Here is a 15,902-nt window from a genome sequence, read left to right on the forward strand (position 1 = left end):
ACGTTAGTATGAACATAAATTATAATGTAGGTAGTGTAGCTGATATTATTATGTATTTTTGTTGGTAAAAACTAGTTTTAAATAACCGTGTTAATTGTTCCATAAGCAAGAATAACATATACTATCTCCTAATGACAACAGCTTTTTAAAAAATCTATCACCTCTTCAAATGATCAAAATATCTTACCACAATTAGCGCTAGTTCTGACTGGAGTATTCTGATCCCAGGATTCAACAGCACTGTCGTTAGATAGTCCAGGACTAGATGTAGAATGACTTGAGTCTCTTGCACTTGATTCTTGATCAATTGAACCTGTTATAAAGAAAGAGAGGTGTTCACTGTTCATGTAGATGATTGAAAACAGGAAGACCGAAAGAGAAAATTACAATAATACTCGTCTCAATCCGGCAATCTAACCAAACACGTAGTATTTAACAATGTATTGGTACATTTAAGTATAGGATTGTATTTCAAATGATAAAACAAGGCCAGCATTCCAATATCTAACCGAATAAATTATAATCAACTTAGCCTTTCTTTCAAACTATGCTCGAGTCGGCTAATCGGCTTCCAGTCTTACTGGATGCAGTTGCATACCAGTGTTTTACATGGAGCAACCTAAAATTAAGGTGAAAAATGGAAGAAAATTATTTACCTGTAACTTTCCTACATAATTGCAACTGCACTCTCTGTCCACTCTGTTGTAACAACTTGATTGCTTCCGACAGTGGTTTGTTTAGGACACTTTCACCATTTATACTAAGCAGTTCATCACCTATAGCTAATTTACCACATTTTTCTGCAACACCACCTGTCGAGAAAAACATATTTAAAACTGAATAAAAAAGGCATACAACTGTAAAAAGAAATAGATGTATAAAAAAAAAACTTAAGCTGTTTCCAATACATTCATTTCGATAGATGATCTTAATTTTGATAGTAAACATTTTGCAAAACAAAATAAATTATATTTTAGTCTTTGATATCAGATTCTTCAGCTGAGACTCATTTTCAACTGCGAATTTTTTTTGATTGACTGATGAATTGAAATTAAGAAGGACTTACCTTCAACCAATCCACTCAACAGTATAGGCTGTGTAACATCCTCACTCCCAGCAATAGTAAGACCTAGCGGTCCACTTTCCTGCTTAATCAACTCCACAGCAAAGACCGCAGTATTACCGTTCTCATTACTACTTGCATGACTCCTTTCACTTTCCTTGGCACTATTATTAGGACTCTCCGTATGATGGCCAGAGTCTTCCCCACTATGGACCACGGCTTTTGTTTCAATATTACTAAAACTCTGTAGTGTTAGTTTCGCGTTGTGCTTGTGGATGTTCGACCAGTCTTCTGTGAGGTCTCGTTTGCGAATTTTTAAGGTTATTATGTCGTCGGGAGAGTTTTGGAGGATGTTGAAGGCGGTGTCCTTAAATAATAATTTTAAATTAGTATGATACATACGTGAAAAAGGTAATTTTAATGGTTACAAAAAAGTGGCCAGTTATTTTTAACGCGATTTTGGTACTCGCCCAGTGTAACAGACTTAAGATTTTTCTCCTCGCTCGTTATAGGAGGAGATAGATACAGAAGTAAGTTAAGTTTGTGGTTACTTATTTGTACTGTATTATTATATACCAATGCTAGTATGCATAGGTATATTATAATACCCTTACATTATTGGTATTTATCGATGTTATCATCTTACAATAGGCACTATATGTGATATATGCAGACACAATTGCAGTCACTTAGGAAATATTTAGCACACAGGTCATCTAAGAATAGATTCGCCTGATTCGAACCCTTTGATTAAATCATAATAGCAGTGCATTATTGGCATCTCAGTCGACCTCGTCAACTAAGCGAAATGCGTTCAAACCGGGAGCGAATTGATTATAATAGTTCAATGGGACAGCTTCCTAACGATCTTAGATTGGAAGTTAGATCGGTCTATTCTTTAGATATTAATGGGACTAATGCTGGAGAATTTTGGTGTAAGACATGATTGGAATGCATTTGTCTGATCTTTGCGGTATTCGACTGTTCCAGCTGTTCTAAGTACTGACGGTTACTGAGAGTTACTCAATTGTCGAGAGTTGAAACAGGACATCTCCTACCACTACTGACATCCGAATGACTATTGAGAAAGGTTGTATGAAAAACTGGGCAGCGCCTCTAGTGGACTCCACATGATATTTCTTCTACCAGTTTTAAATATCGAACGCTCGCTACTCGATGGTACTGACTTTAGAAAATCGGGCTAAAGTAGAGTTATACCTATTTTATCAGTCTCTGAACAGTAAGATAAATGTGATATTTAAAGGAAAACAAATTATCATAATTATTCAATGCACATTTATCTGTATGAGTTCTTAGTCACGATGCATTTTCCGTCTGATTAACCTTTAGTTGAGATTAATTTATCCTGTCTACAGGTAAGCCGTTACTGTATGAAGTTTAAAATCATAATCATTAGACCGTTTGATGAATAACGATGACAGTTTTATGACCTCTTCAAAGGAACAAGAATAATATAATTCGTCTCTTTTATTTGGTACTTATTTTCTTAACACACATAATATGATGTGTTCATAGTTCCTTGATAAATAGAAAGTACTAGTTTAAATTATACGCCATGATCTCAGGACCTATTGATGCGATTTAAAAAAATATTTTACTGATGGATAGCCTATTTATTGAGGAAGGTTATATAACATTACGCTATGAATATCAGAAGCCGAGTAACAACGAAAAATGTTGCAAATACGGGGAAAATTATGACCCATCCTCTCTTATGTGGCGCAAGCGAAGTTGCTAGTATGTATCAAACTGCCCCATTAAAAAAAGCTGATAGCCCGCTAGCAAATGGCAACACTTACCAATGATAAATTATGCAGTGGTTGTCCATTAATTGCTAGTAACTGATCACCGGGTGCTAGAGCCCCGCTCCGATGAGCCACGGAGCCCGGCTTGATATCTGATATCACCATAGGCTCTTCGTTGCTTAGTAGTTTTTGTTTACACCCTGTATAAATAGAAACATGTGTTAGACTAAATAAGACTTAAAAAAATAATATGGTGGTATTAATTTAAGTAACTTAAGTTTAGGTTTTATTTGAGAATTTGAAAACCAACTATTCAAATGCAAAAAAATATAATGTTAGTATTCAAATAATCAAGTATAGAAAATGTTCTATACGGTTTACAACTATGTCAAAAATATATATTTCGTAAATATAAGATTACAACGTTATTAATGAGTAAAAAGAAATTGACACTCTTCAAATACAATTCTTAATCTTAATGTCTATGTATTTAAAAGAAACATTCCAATGCAAAATAATTCCATTTGCAAAATAAAATATTATCTTATCTTAATGTTGATCCGGTTTATTTGCAAAAAAGCTAATCAATACTAAATTTTAAATTACCTGTAATAGTAACCCCCAGCCCAGCAGTAGTCTTCGCCAACTTAACATTGAACACGCCACTGGAAGCTTCAATAGTATTAGGCATGCTGAACTCCACGTTTAACGTCAAATACTTAGGGTTGTGTGAGTCGTTCCTTCGTTGCAGTATCTCGTTGGCAACGTCCACTGTTAAGTTCTCGTGGCCGTTGATAGACATCACTCTGTCACGGATTTGGAGGCAGCCAGATCTAAAGACAAAAATAATTATTTGATTATTTTATATAAATCAAGCCTATTAAGTACACCCAAGTGTGTTGGGTAAAAGAGTATGAAATACATTTGCAATTTACAATGTCAATGCCTGTATTTATGGAGGGCGATAGGCCTATTGGCATATACCGAGCTGTTAGTAGGTTTCTATTATGAAGTAAAACCATTAATTAATAGCATTTTGCTTAACCTGGGAAACGAATTTAAGACTTCATGATCAATACTCTATCATCTAGACCATAGATCAATCATATGAGTATCTGATAGTAAGCTATTCTGAAATTTTTATAGTGTCAGTATTCAGTTAGAGAATAATATTGAATTGTATCCTTTATAATTTTTTCATAACGTCCCACCGTTTATATTGTTTATCCCATGTGTAATATAGAGCGGGTCTATTGCACATTATTTTGATACACTTATTTACAGGAGAGCTCATAAATTAGGGAGTCCGTTATTATTTGTAAAGATTATTTCATGTATTTGCTTGCATCGTTGTCCTGTTAATATCATCACAATTTTCAACGGAGAAACAAAAAAGATGTGGTTGGTTAAGATCATTGAAATATTCTTAGGTATACAAGATCTTGTTACACTATATTGTAAACAAATATCACGTGGCTAGCAGAAAAACCTAAAAAAAACACCTGAAAAAATCACATAAATGTTCAGACTTGAAATATTCTAATAAGATACCTTATCTAAGTCATATTATTCCTTGGAACTAATTAGTATGTATGATCTTATCAACTGAGTATGTGACGGGAATGGTAAGCGCAGGTTGAAATATAGTGCATACCTTTTATTAGCTGGACGGGAACTTTTTACTCGTATCAGTGGCTATTTGGTACAAAATGTGGCGTTTCCGTGCACACCGCAGCACAATGGTATTATTTTAGACAAAAATTTGGTTCTCTATGGTGTAAAACATGTTTTTTTGAGTGTAAAATATGACGTTGTAAAATAGGCAAAAAATACCCGCTATATTTATTTTAATATACCTAATGTTGGTTTTTTGTAATTCCGATTCATTTAGTATCATTTCAACAATAAGCCTGAAGTTTAATCGTAACACCATGCGACAAATGATCACGGGGTCTCAAGTTGGATTCCAGAATCACAATTTTAGGATTTTTTTCCAATTTCTTTCTTAAAATTTTCATGTAAGCCGGTTACCAACATCAGCAACGCCTTCCAAGGCATTGTTGGACATATGAGGTGGAAAATAAAAGCAAAAACTGTAAGAAACATTCTAAAAAAGATACATGAACAAATTATAGTGTACCTGTAAGCCGGAGACTGTGCTGCAACATGTGATATCACTAACATAGCGTTTTCTTCATGAACAGCTAGCCCGGAGCTCTGACCTGGAGGCACTTCTAGTTGTATGTTCAACGACTCTGTCCTGCATACACCCATGCTCATGTAGTTCTGTTGACTATCTGTTGAAACAAAACAATTTATTGATATAAGATTCAGAGAACTTACTGTTATTTATGTTACCTATGGTGTATTTCTTAGAAGAATGAAAGCTTAGTAATAATTTCAGACTTAAGAGTTAAGCCATATCCAAAGTCTTCTTTTCACTTTGATTACGATTTAACCACAAATACCAAAACTGCTATCAATTTTTATTCATAAAAAATCTGAATTAAAATGTATTAATATCACATTTTATACAGCACATACTTCCCAGACCGTATCTTTGCTCTAATTAACCTTATGAGAGTTAAATTTAAATTAAAGCTCTTCAAAATGCATTTGCTAACTAATTTCATTAAAACCTTGACTTAATCCTAATCCTAAACGTCGCAAGCCTATCAACGTTTTTGTCAAATTAATTAACATAATGTTTTACACCAACATCCCTCGCATGTTTGGACCAAACTAGGAAGTTGTAGTCCTAAACAAATAAGCTAGGGCATTGTTTCCCAACCTTTGGCCAATGCCCAAAATTTTGGCCAACATTGGTCACTATTGGTCAAAGTTGTCTTGGTTAAGTGCGGTTAAATTGGTCGAACCGCATTGAGTAAGAAGAGCCTTGACCTCTTTTGTATAGATGGCCAATGGGGTTGACCCTTTCTTTGTGATAAGTTGCCAATAGAGAAATTCTAAAATAGTCGAGATAAAGCGATTGAATGTTGTTCTTCTTTGCCAATGCTATGACGTCATATGTCTATGTTTGTGTAGCTAAGATATTGATCATTTGCGCTGAAACCTTAGATGCGTTTAGAAAAATTGCCTTTTCCCACATTTATTGGTCGTTTTCTGAGCGTTTTCAGGTTTAGAACGCACAATAATTGTCCTGAAAGTTCTGACAAATGTTTCGGTTTTTTTATTGATTTGCAATTAATTCACCTTTATTTGAAGTTAAGTTTACAAAGACATTAAGTATATTTTTGAGGATAAAAATATTATGAAACATGCTTGGTATTTTTTTATGATTATGCAACTTGCACTCTTGTGTCCTCAATGTTGAGAACCACAGGAGACAGATATACGTAACTGTGTTTTTCTGGTGCAAATTAATTACTAAGCCTATCCTTTTCTCTTTGTTTGGCAAAGTTGGCCTGATTTTGTTTACGATCAGTTTGTTTGAGTTGAGGAATAGTGGCGCGGAATTAGCGGTACCTACGAAACTGTGGACGCCTGGCGTTTGTTTTGTTTACTTCTTAATTAATGCAGATGTGGTGTTCAATAAACTGCAATTCTGTGTACTTATTCCTAAATGTTGTATTACCAAAAAGTATATTCAGTTAAGTTCTAACTCGCTTTTATGTAACTTAGTTGCTTGATATTGAAAGCAAGCCTTCATAATGTCCTGTAAGTCAGAACAAAAATATAAAAGACATAATCAAAGCTGCTTACTCTATTACATACTCACATATTATGTTAGTGGTCAACGAAACTGTTTTTTCAGCATTTTTTCTTAGATGTTCCTAAATTGAACGTCCAGTTATTCTACGTTTGCTAGCGTATAGCTGACCCTGATTTATGAACTTTATTTCTAGAAATCATTGAAAACTTTTATTAATGCAGCACTGTTACGTTCTTTTCAATTTTTATTTTTCAAGACAACGAAAACAAAGACAGCATCAATAATTTTTTCACTCATCGGCAACAGTAATTGAATCAGCTGTATTGATAGGCCGTCATCTGTTCGATAAATTCGAGGATATCTCTTACGTCACGAGTGTGGCGGTGAAGTGGCTCGCATCGTTCGCTTTGTGCTATACCTACCTACTTTATCAAGTGTGGACTATCGATTTCGGATTATTTATGAAGAACATTTTTTGAAAGAAGATATGGAGATCCTTTGTTAAATGTTGAGTTTTCATTGTCGTACTTCTGTATATATTATTTTTGTTAGCAAATATACATATTATACCATGATTTTTATACGCTTTCCGGTGCGAAGGATCATACATTTTGTTACGAGTCCACCCATCCAAAATTAAAGACCCAGTTATCACTTCTTTACCACATATACATATTAGCATTATATAACACTTATCATCCACGTGTAATATCCCAATTTACTCAAAAAGTAAACCAATAAACAAAACAGCTTCTTAACAAAGTTTCAAGACAAAGTTATGATCGATCTAATGATACTACAATCTATCTTACATCCAATATCTTACCGTAATCGTCTTGTAAACCTAGTTTGGGCATCGAGCTCTGCCTGTAGTTCCTCTGACGGTGTTTCTTAGCGTTCAGCGTTGATGTTCCCGATATTGAATTTTCTGTAACAAAATGCAAGCATGAAAATGACATTGAGATGAGTTTTTTTTGTACTTTATTAAAATTCTAATAAAGAATCAATCTTGTTAAATGATGACGTAGATTATAAATTAAGATGTAGATGCTACTTTATTACGAATAAGTACTAAATATTGGATACTGGATGCTTGATATTGAGACCTAGAAATTATTACTTATATTTTATATGAAAGGATGTTTGTAACTCAATCACGCCAAAACTGGTGAAATGCTGCATTCTAGAAAATGGATTGATTCTTTCATTCATAATGTGATATAATATAAAATATAGTCTAGCAAAGTTTGATGATATTTAGAAGTCAAGCATTGTAGACTCATAAAGACATCTATAGCTACAAAATAATTACTTAATTCATGTAACAGAGACACAGAAAGAGAGAGAGAGAGAGAGAGAGAGAGAAGAGAACATGTTAAATTTGGGTAAATCATTCCTAATCAAAGCTATATGATAGGAAAGTCAGCCATAAATACAAAACCATCCCATATTACATCTAAATATCATAATACCCATTGTTCTAACACAGATCTATGTCGGATTGCAAACAAACTTGTTCCTACATCGAGAGCTATTACTATAACATCGTTATTGGCAAAGTTGCTCCATACTTGTGATTCATTCGTCAATCCCTCGGGTGTTGTACGAGTATCAGTTACTTTATTATTGAATGGAGCTTTGTGGCTCTTAGCATTGGTTGAGTTTGTATAGTATGAAGTTAAAATGTCAATGGAAAAAGGGTTTTTTTATCATATCGTCCATTGTAACTCTTTGAGCGATGCAGCTGTAGAATTTTTTTTTTGTGTTTTTGATCAATAAAAAGAATTTTTGAAGGAAAAAGAGGGAGCTTTTGCCCAACATTGAGACACAAAAAAGGGCTGACAAAAAAAAATCAGTTTCAATTTGTTACAATTATTTATCCGCAGAAACACCATAGCCAGTACGTTTTAGACAAAAAAGTAGTACGTAAAATAATACTTAGCGTCGTCGTTTTTGTTATTTAATGTATAATTATTATTAAATTATTTAATAAAATTTTTAGACATCAGTTTCCACAAAGTATGAAATGACGCAAAATATTTAAATTATTAATATTATTAATTAAGTACGTCCGCGTCGACAAAATTTAAAGAAGTATAAATATCAAAGTACTCGTCTTAAAACTCAACCCAAATAACCAGCATAATCGATGTCAACAAAGATCGAAAATAAGTAATAACTCAAGTACTTTCAACTTAAACTTGAGTTCAAACTCGAGTTTAAACTTGGTATTAATGTACCTGCTTTCTACATTAGTCTAAGTGTGTAAAGCTGAGTTTATATTGAAGCTTTTATTTGAAGTAACATATCGAGGTATAAAGATAAGGTACAATAAAAACTAAAGGGTAAACTTTTTGCGAGTGGGTATATAATTAATAATCAATAGGAATTTCACGCATTTTCAGTAATACGCCAATTTGTCATTGATCAATTACTTAACAGAAACATCAATTGTCTTGATAACGAGGCTACTAAAACTTCGAACATAAAACTTGCAATCATTGCTACATATTTATAAAATTAAATCGGCAAAATAATCTTAACAAAATTGGGGAGACAGGTCAGCTTGAAAATGTATTATATTCGCACGAATATTGGAAAAATTAGATCATATTCAATTCTTAGGGATTTTGCCCATTTGTTCTATTGCCACGAATGTCATGAAAATTTAAATTCTACTGTGAACTCGCCTCTACAGGCATCAGAGCTTACACCTTTTGAGTAATACGAACCAAGTTTGATGTTCATATATTCCGTCATGTTAGCAATGGTTTAAGTGATGAGAGCAATTTCTAAGACTCGGTTTGGAATAAGTTTGTGGACTAAAACCACAATGTTGGGTATGGATTTTGTGAAAGGATTATTTATTCACCTAGCTAATTGTTACATAATTGGATATCAAAACAACTAGGAACAGTACGAACTGCAAGAAAGACGATCAAGAATAAATATGTCAATATTGGTGCATATTTCCTGAAAAAATAACCTGCGGCTGTCAAGTAAACTTCAGTAAACAAAAATATAATAAAGTAGGTGGTCTCCGTGTTTAACGAATCTTCTTGCCCACAAAGCAAACTCTTGCCTCGAGATTCTACTATCCATTGTGTCTCAAAGTAAACAATTTAAAATAAAATTGCGATCATTTTATCCATCAGATATTATCTGACACTTATCCATAAGCTATTAAACTAGCACAAAATCTTATGATATAGCAGTCAATAGATCATCAAATTGGCAGTAAATATTTGTCCGGTATAACATCAGTCAACAAATAGTTTCTTACCTCTAGTATACCTCCCACAATGGCCCACCACATGTCGAGGCGCGACGTGCAGTCTCGTGAAGCCTCCTTCACAATTCTCTAAGTAACACATCACTTCCTCCGCGGTGTAGTTGTTGCCATCTATCACGTGGTCATCGAACGCTAGAATCTGGTCTCCCGGGTGGAGAGCTCCACATCTGAAAGAAAAAATACTTTAGTACCGTGTCCACCTTGACAACCTCTATTGTCTGTGCGTTGTGTATGCGGCTGCTAACTCACTAGGACTTGGATTCGTACGGTTCCTATTTTTCGGGTAGTTTGTTTGTTGTTAATTGTTATTGGGGATTGGCGGATTTTAAAGTCTATCATTGTTTGTATTAAAGTGTAACTGTATATTTTGTGTATCTTTATGTCGTTTTTGCTTACGTATGTGTTACTTTTTATGTATGTGTATGTTTTAATTTTTTTTACGTTGGTTTTCAAAGGTGATGAAACGACTTATTTAGTTTTTCTGTCTTTGATATTAATAATAATATGATAAAGTGGATCATAATTAAAGACAAAGATCTATTATTACTTCAATTATTTCATTTCATTGCTTATGTTCATTAATTATTATTGTGAAAGATAAACTTTATATATGGGCTTATTAACAAATATGCCCCTGTTTTATACCCAAGCAACTGTTAAGAAACGACAGTCGCATATAACAGTAATACAACTTCAAAGTACAAGATCATTCACTTCTCATTCGTCGTTTCTAACCTCAAGCCTCAGCAACAAACAATACCATTAACACAATTTAATCACTCAATTAACTGCTTCCACACAACACACTGCTTTAAAATTCGCACTGCGCTTGCACCACTTCGATCCTGGCTTACGGCTTAAGCCCAGTTGCCGATCTGCCGGCTTATTCCAAGCCTAGGCTTGCAATCAACGGCATTAAGTGTATCTTTATCTGAGGCTTTCGTACCAAGTTAATGTTAAGAATTGTTATGTATTTTGTTGGAGAAAGTTCGCTGCAAATTGTGCATAAGTAATTGTCTCATAATTTTTAAACTTGCAACAGTTTGTTTTGTTTTATACAGGCACGTTGTTAACGAAATTACTTCAATTGTTTATTACAATTATTTGACATCAAAATAAATTTGTTTGTAGGATTCGAAATAATTCACATTCTACAGTTTCTGCCCATGAAAAACAGAAGTAATGTATGTATAATGTATAATATCAGCACATAATTACATCAAAAATATTTTCACGTTACAAGTCCTCTTAATCAAATATACTCTTACATCGTTGCCCACCTATCCGTTGATTACCGACATGAGCCTTCATCAAGTTGATATCAAGTCCCGATTAGATTAGGATCACTCCATACATCTGTCAATACGAGAGCCTCGGCCGGCCGATGTAGACAGCCCGGATCATTTCATATTAGCTGTTGATTTTGGTATACATTGTACTTAAATGTACGGTTTATAGATTCATGTGTATTTTATTATAAGCTGATAGGTTTTTTAATTTTGCGTCTTTTGTCTTTATATGTGTATTTGAGATGTATTCAAATTCACTACGTATAGTACGAACTGTGTTTCTAGCTAGACAAAAAGGTTCACTATGTATATTTTCATTGCAGCTGGTATTTTATTAGTTACTCTTAGTTTCTCTAAAAACTGCTATTTTTTGGCAGAAATAAACGAAATAATAAACTTTGAGAAATCATATTATTATAACTGATTTCAGAGTTGGATTATCTTCTATCTTAGTTTACTAAATAACTACATGGGAGCACCGTCGCAGTATATTTTAGAAATTAATAATGTACATTTAAACTTAAAAAAACAATTACAATCTTAAAACTAAAACAAAAACAAACCAACGTAAACCAATTAATGCAAGAAGTAAAAGAAAAACAAAGTAAATAATAACAGCTAAGTTTCTTAATTTTCTCAGTCTCGCCCATAAAAAGTGAATTAACAGAATCGCACACAAGTTTTCAAAGTATTTAATTTCGAAGTAAACAAGTTAAAGACATTAGTCGCGCATTTAACTGTCACACAATATTACTAAAGTAAGAACTACTCGCCTTTTAGCGGAGAAACTTTATAATGAATAGCAATTTCTTGAAGAAACGTACCGCGGTTTAAAACCAGACTTGTTATATTGAATCGGAGAAGGAATGAGATACTGCTGTTAGTTTTATTCAATAAAAGCCGTATCGTGGTATTTTAGCTTCACGTCTTTGTAAATTAAATGATAGGAAGATGTTACTTGGTTTTAATTCTCGTCTTATGTTACATACGTAATTAGTCACGCTTTTTTTCCACAGGGGTAGGCAGAAACCAAACAATGCCCCTTGGTATGAACGTTACAAACTTCTCCTGTCTAATTTACATCTATACATCTTGTCATATATTATGTGTTATAAGGAAAACTAAAGATCAGTATTGTATACGTATAATTTTTGTGGGTTGCTTTTAATACGCATAATATATTTTGTGTAGATACTGTTCCTATAAAATCCCGTATAAAAGTATCAGTGAGGCTATTATCTAATACAGTGGCATGGGTGTCGATCAATACAAGAGAACGGAAACAAGTCAAAAATAATATACATCAATAATTACTTAGCTAATTGATGATAAATACGTATGGATTAATTTACATAAAAAAAAACAAGAAAAGACAAAAAGTAAATAAATTACAATAGCGATAGAAATAAATTGTAAAATTCTATTCACGGGACTAAAATATCTGTTCAATTTAAGATTACCCAAAAGACTTAAAAGATTAATGTATAGAGGGAAGTATTTTTGTTAAAAGGCTAATGGGGAATAATTCAATTCATTTCCTCTCAAATGGATTAAAATAATCCGACTTGTGGATAATTGGAGTTCTCATTTGACCTATTGATTTGATTCCGGGTGACTGACTACATCTCCCATTTTTCCTTGAGGCTTTTACGTTTTAGGGAGTGATATAGAAAATTCGAGATTGTTTTCTTTGATATTGATATTTTTTAAATTGTTTTTTTATCTGTACTGATATAATAAAGATAGAAGTTTAGTTTGAAACGAAAAAGTATGATTATCTCTGCAGCTATCTGATAGATTTCTAAAAGTAGGGGCTTTTCATGGAGCGACTGCATATACTCGTAGGACATCCACAACCCAGTTACCTGGAAAACACGATACCCCTAAATTGGTTGTCAGTCTTTCAAGCTTCTGACTACTTTTAACGACTGTCTTAGATTTTTGAAAATGACAGCTGGGACCCACAATTTAACGTGCCTTCCTAAGCATGAAGGAACTCGGTATGTACCTTAATATGGTCACATTTTTTACATAACAATAATGTCAACTAACAAAACGACAGTATTATTTATTCAAAAAGGTCTATGTCCTTCCTACATTTTTATGTAGATGACGTAGGTTTTACATAGTACACCAAGTTTATTTGTTGCGTGACGTCACGAGGCGACCTCTCTATTATTTCCCTAAGGGATGGAACTAAGGGATTATATCTGAAGACTGAGCGATGAGAAGCCCGTCACTGTGTAGTTCTTGTTAGAAATCAATGTTATATTTTGTTATAAGAAGATTTATTAAAGAACAATGTTTGGTATTTATTGGTAGATAATGAGGGCCATATGATTTGCAGTTGGGATACTTACATATTTCGACAACAAAACTTTTGTAGACCTGTAGGTATATTTTTCTCAAAACGGTTAATGACCAAACTTTTTTTTGGACTCTGATCAGGATCGTGCTGCAACAGTAACTTTTACGCGTTCGAGATTTAACAGATTTATCACTAACTTTTACTTTTATATTGAAAATAAGAGTGGGCAGCTTCCTATATGATGATGTTTGCATCCAGTTTATCATTTAAGTTTATCTATTAGAATAAGACTGCTACATTTATATTATATTTATATTATACTATTTTTGATAACACAACGTTCTGTACAAAAGCGGCGATAGTCATTTTATGGAATCTGCTTCCAATTATGAGCCCACAGCTTAAAACTCCACAAGTTATTCCTCTCTATGTTAACCTTCTTCTAATACAAGCTTTAGAGCTGGTTTTTAATGGTCAATATAATAACGTTTAAAAATAAAGGATTCTGGCAACGAACAAACAATGATTTCTAAGCCGTTCACATACTTTTGTTTTGATAGCCCAAGTACCTTTTGTACTAAGAAAAAACGATGTCACATATTGAATCTTTCCTTTTAAAAATACAATTGGGCATCGGTCCACTATAGACATGGAAGGTTGACAAGGGTCAAACATCCCTGAGGAACGAAGGGTTTTCTATACATGACGTATGAAGATTCATGTGATATTATTTATTTTAAATTTTCGCCTGTTTATCTAAGAAAACTGTTTTGATTGTGATCCTTATTTAAGAGTTACTCGATGGGTTGAAATGTGGCTAGAGTTAAAGGGACAGAATACTTTACAATTATATTTTTATCAAATCAAATTGTTAATTGTCCATGCAGGCATTCATTCACAATTTTTTAAGGTAGTTATTTGGTCTCTGGATACTTCTATGGGGAAAAAGACCTGATTTTAGTTTGTATGTATATTGAGGGACACAAACTAAACATATTCCTTCAAAAATTGTATTAAGGAAAAATAATTCTATGTGGTCGTCACCGGTGTATTTCCAACGAAATGTATGATTTCGAGATTATACTATTATAATGAAAAATAATCTAAAGAAATCGTACCACAACTACCAACAAATAAAACAGAATAAATGCATATAGACATAAATAGAAACCGCTTAATTACAAACACACACATACCAAAACCACAGTAAAATAACACTGAAATATAATCTAGATAGGTAATACTGAGACGGTGTCAGCTAAACTAGGTTAAGCTCGTATCTTGGGATCCAATTAAAATATCGATAGCTCATCCGTTATCAGGCTGTCAATAATTATATGCCGCTTCAACACTACCAGTTATTGTTTACTGGAGCCACCTTCTAGATTGTTATTTGTGGTATTATTTTATGCTAAGAAATAATTTTGTTCGCGTATGAACAGTGTGTAATCCATACTAATATTATAAATGCGAAAGTAACTCTGTCTGTCTGTCTGCTACTCAATCACGCCTAAACTACTGAACCAATTTGCATGAAATTTGGTATGGAGATATTTTAATACCCGAGAAAGGACATAGGCTATATATCATCACGCTACGACCAAAAGGAGCAGAGTACCAGTAATTAATGTTACAAAAACGGGGAAAAATTTCACCCATTCTCTCTTATATTGCGTCCAGCAAGCGAAGCTGCGCGGGTCAGCTAGTATATTATGTAGGCGTAGGCTAAATCTCGCCTAGTCACCGTAGATATAATAGGAGAATCAAGAACGACAAATTTTAAATCTTAACACACTTTGCACTTGTCCTTTTTAGACTATTTAGTAAAATCCGTAATTTAATATGGTCTTGATGATTCTAGTGACCACCATCAGATGATCACCAGTTTCTTGGTTTTTGAGTAAGTGTGTTAAAAAAGTAGTCAACAGCAGTCATTGTAAAGTGTGTGTTTCTCCTAACGGTATACATAATTATGTGGCGGTTATCATGTGTATATGCTTTATATACCTTGAGTCTTGAAGGTACTGTAACTTGCGAGATATAAAGAAAATTAAAAACATAAGAAATGAATAAGTTCAAACACTTACCGATCACTTATACTGGCGGGCAATATACTATCAATATAAATAGCATTACACGTCGCACTGCTTCCAACCCGCTGATAAGTGTCTGAGCCAGAACTGTATACATCTTCAGGACACCTTTGGTTCGTGAGGAACAGCCCCAAGTCCTCATTACAAGGCCTTTCAATCTCGATGAGTAAGGGACCCGTGGCTAACTTCACTGATTCCATGATGGAGACGTCGTATTCTATCGTGAGACTGGTTACTTGTGGACAGTTTTGAAGAATTGAATGGACTTCTGATAGTGTTTTGTTGGTTAGTGATACCTGTGAACAGGAAGAAAAAATATGTTAAGCTACATGCAAAAATATTTTGTTACTGAAGCAAAAATCTCCTTGATCAGTTAGTTACATTTTTACGGCTAGACAACCTAATCGATTGTATTGAA

The 15,902-nt window shown here is 33.6% G+C and overlaps 1 protein-coding gene across 3 annotated transcripts in view; it reads right to left on the minus strand.

The window, feature by feature from the left end:
- The window catches only part of Grip (Glutamate receptor interacting protein), a 304,859-nt gene that overhangs the window by 7,932 nt on the left and 281,025 nt on the right, over positions 1-15,902 (minus strand). For all 3 annotated transcript variants that reach the window (XM_076114045.1, XM_076114043.1, XM_076114046.1), the window contains 9 exons: positions 15,479-15,780; positions 9,786-9,961; positions 7,329-7,430; positions 4,970-5,126; positions 3,436-3,662; positions 2,884-3,029; positions 1,067-1,430; positions 657-812; positions 188-313 (listed from right to left, as the gene is read on the minus strand). In XM_076114045.1, the coding sequence (XP_075970160.1) occupies positions 188-313; positions 657-812; positions 1,067-1,430; positions 2,884-3,029; positions 3,436-3,662; positions 4,970-5,126; positions 7,329-7,430; positions 9,786-9,961; positions 15,479-15,780 (1,756 nt within the window). The remainder of the gene's footprint in view (positions 1-187; positions 314-656; positions 813-1,066; positions 1,431-2,883; positions 3,030-3,435; positions 3,663-4,969; positions 5,127-7,328; positions 7,431-9,785; positions 9,962-15,478; positions 15,781-15,902) is intronic.

This window comes from Anticarsia gemmatalis, chromosome 5 (assembly GCF_050436995.1).
Source record: "Anticarsia gemmatalis isolate Benzon Research Colony breed Stoneville strain chromosome 5, ilAntGemm2 primary, whole genome shotgun sequence".
In the NCBI taxonomy this organism is placed as follows: domain Eukaryota; kingdom Metazoa; phylum Arthropoda; class Insecta; order Lepidoptera; family Erebidae; genus Anticarsia; species Anticarsia gemmatalis.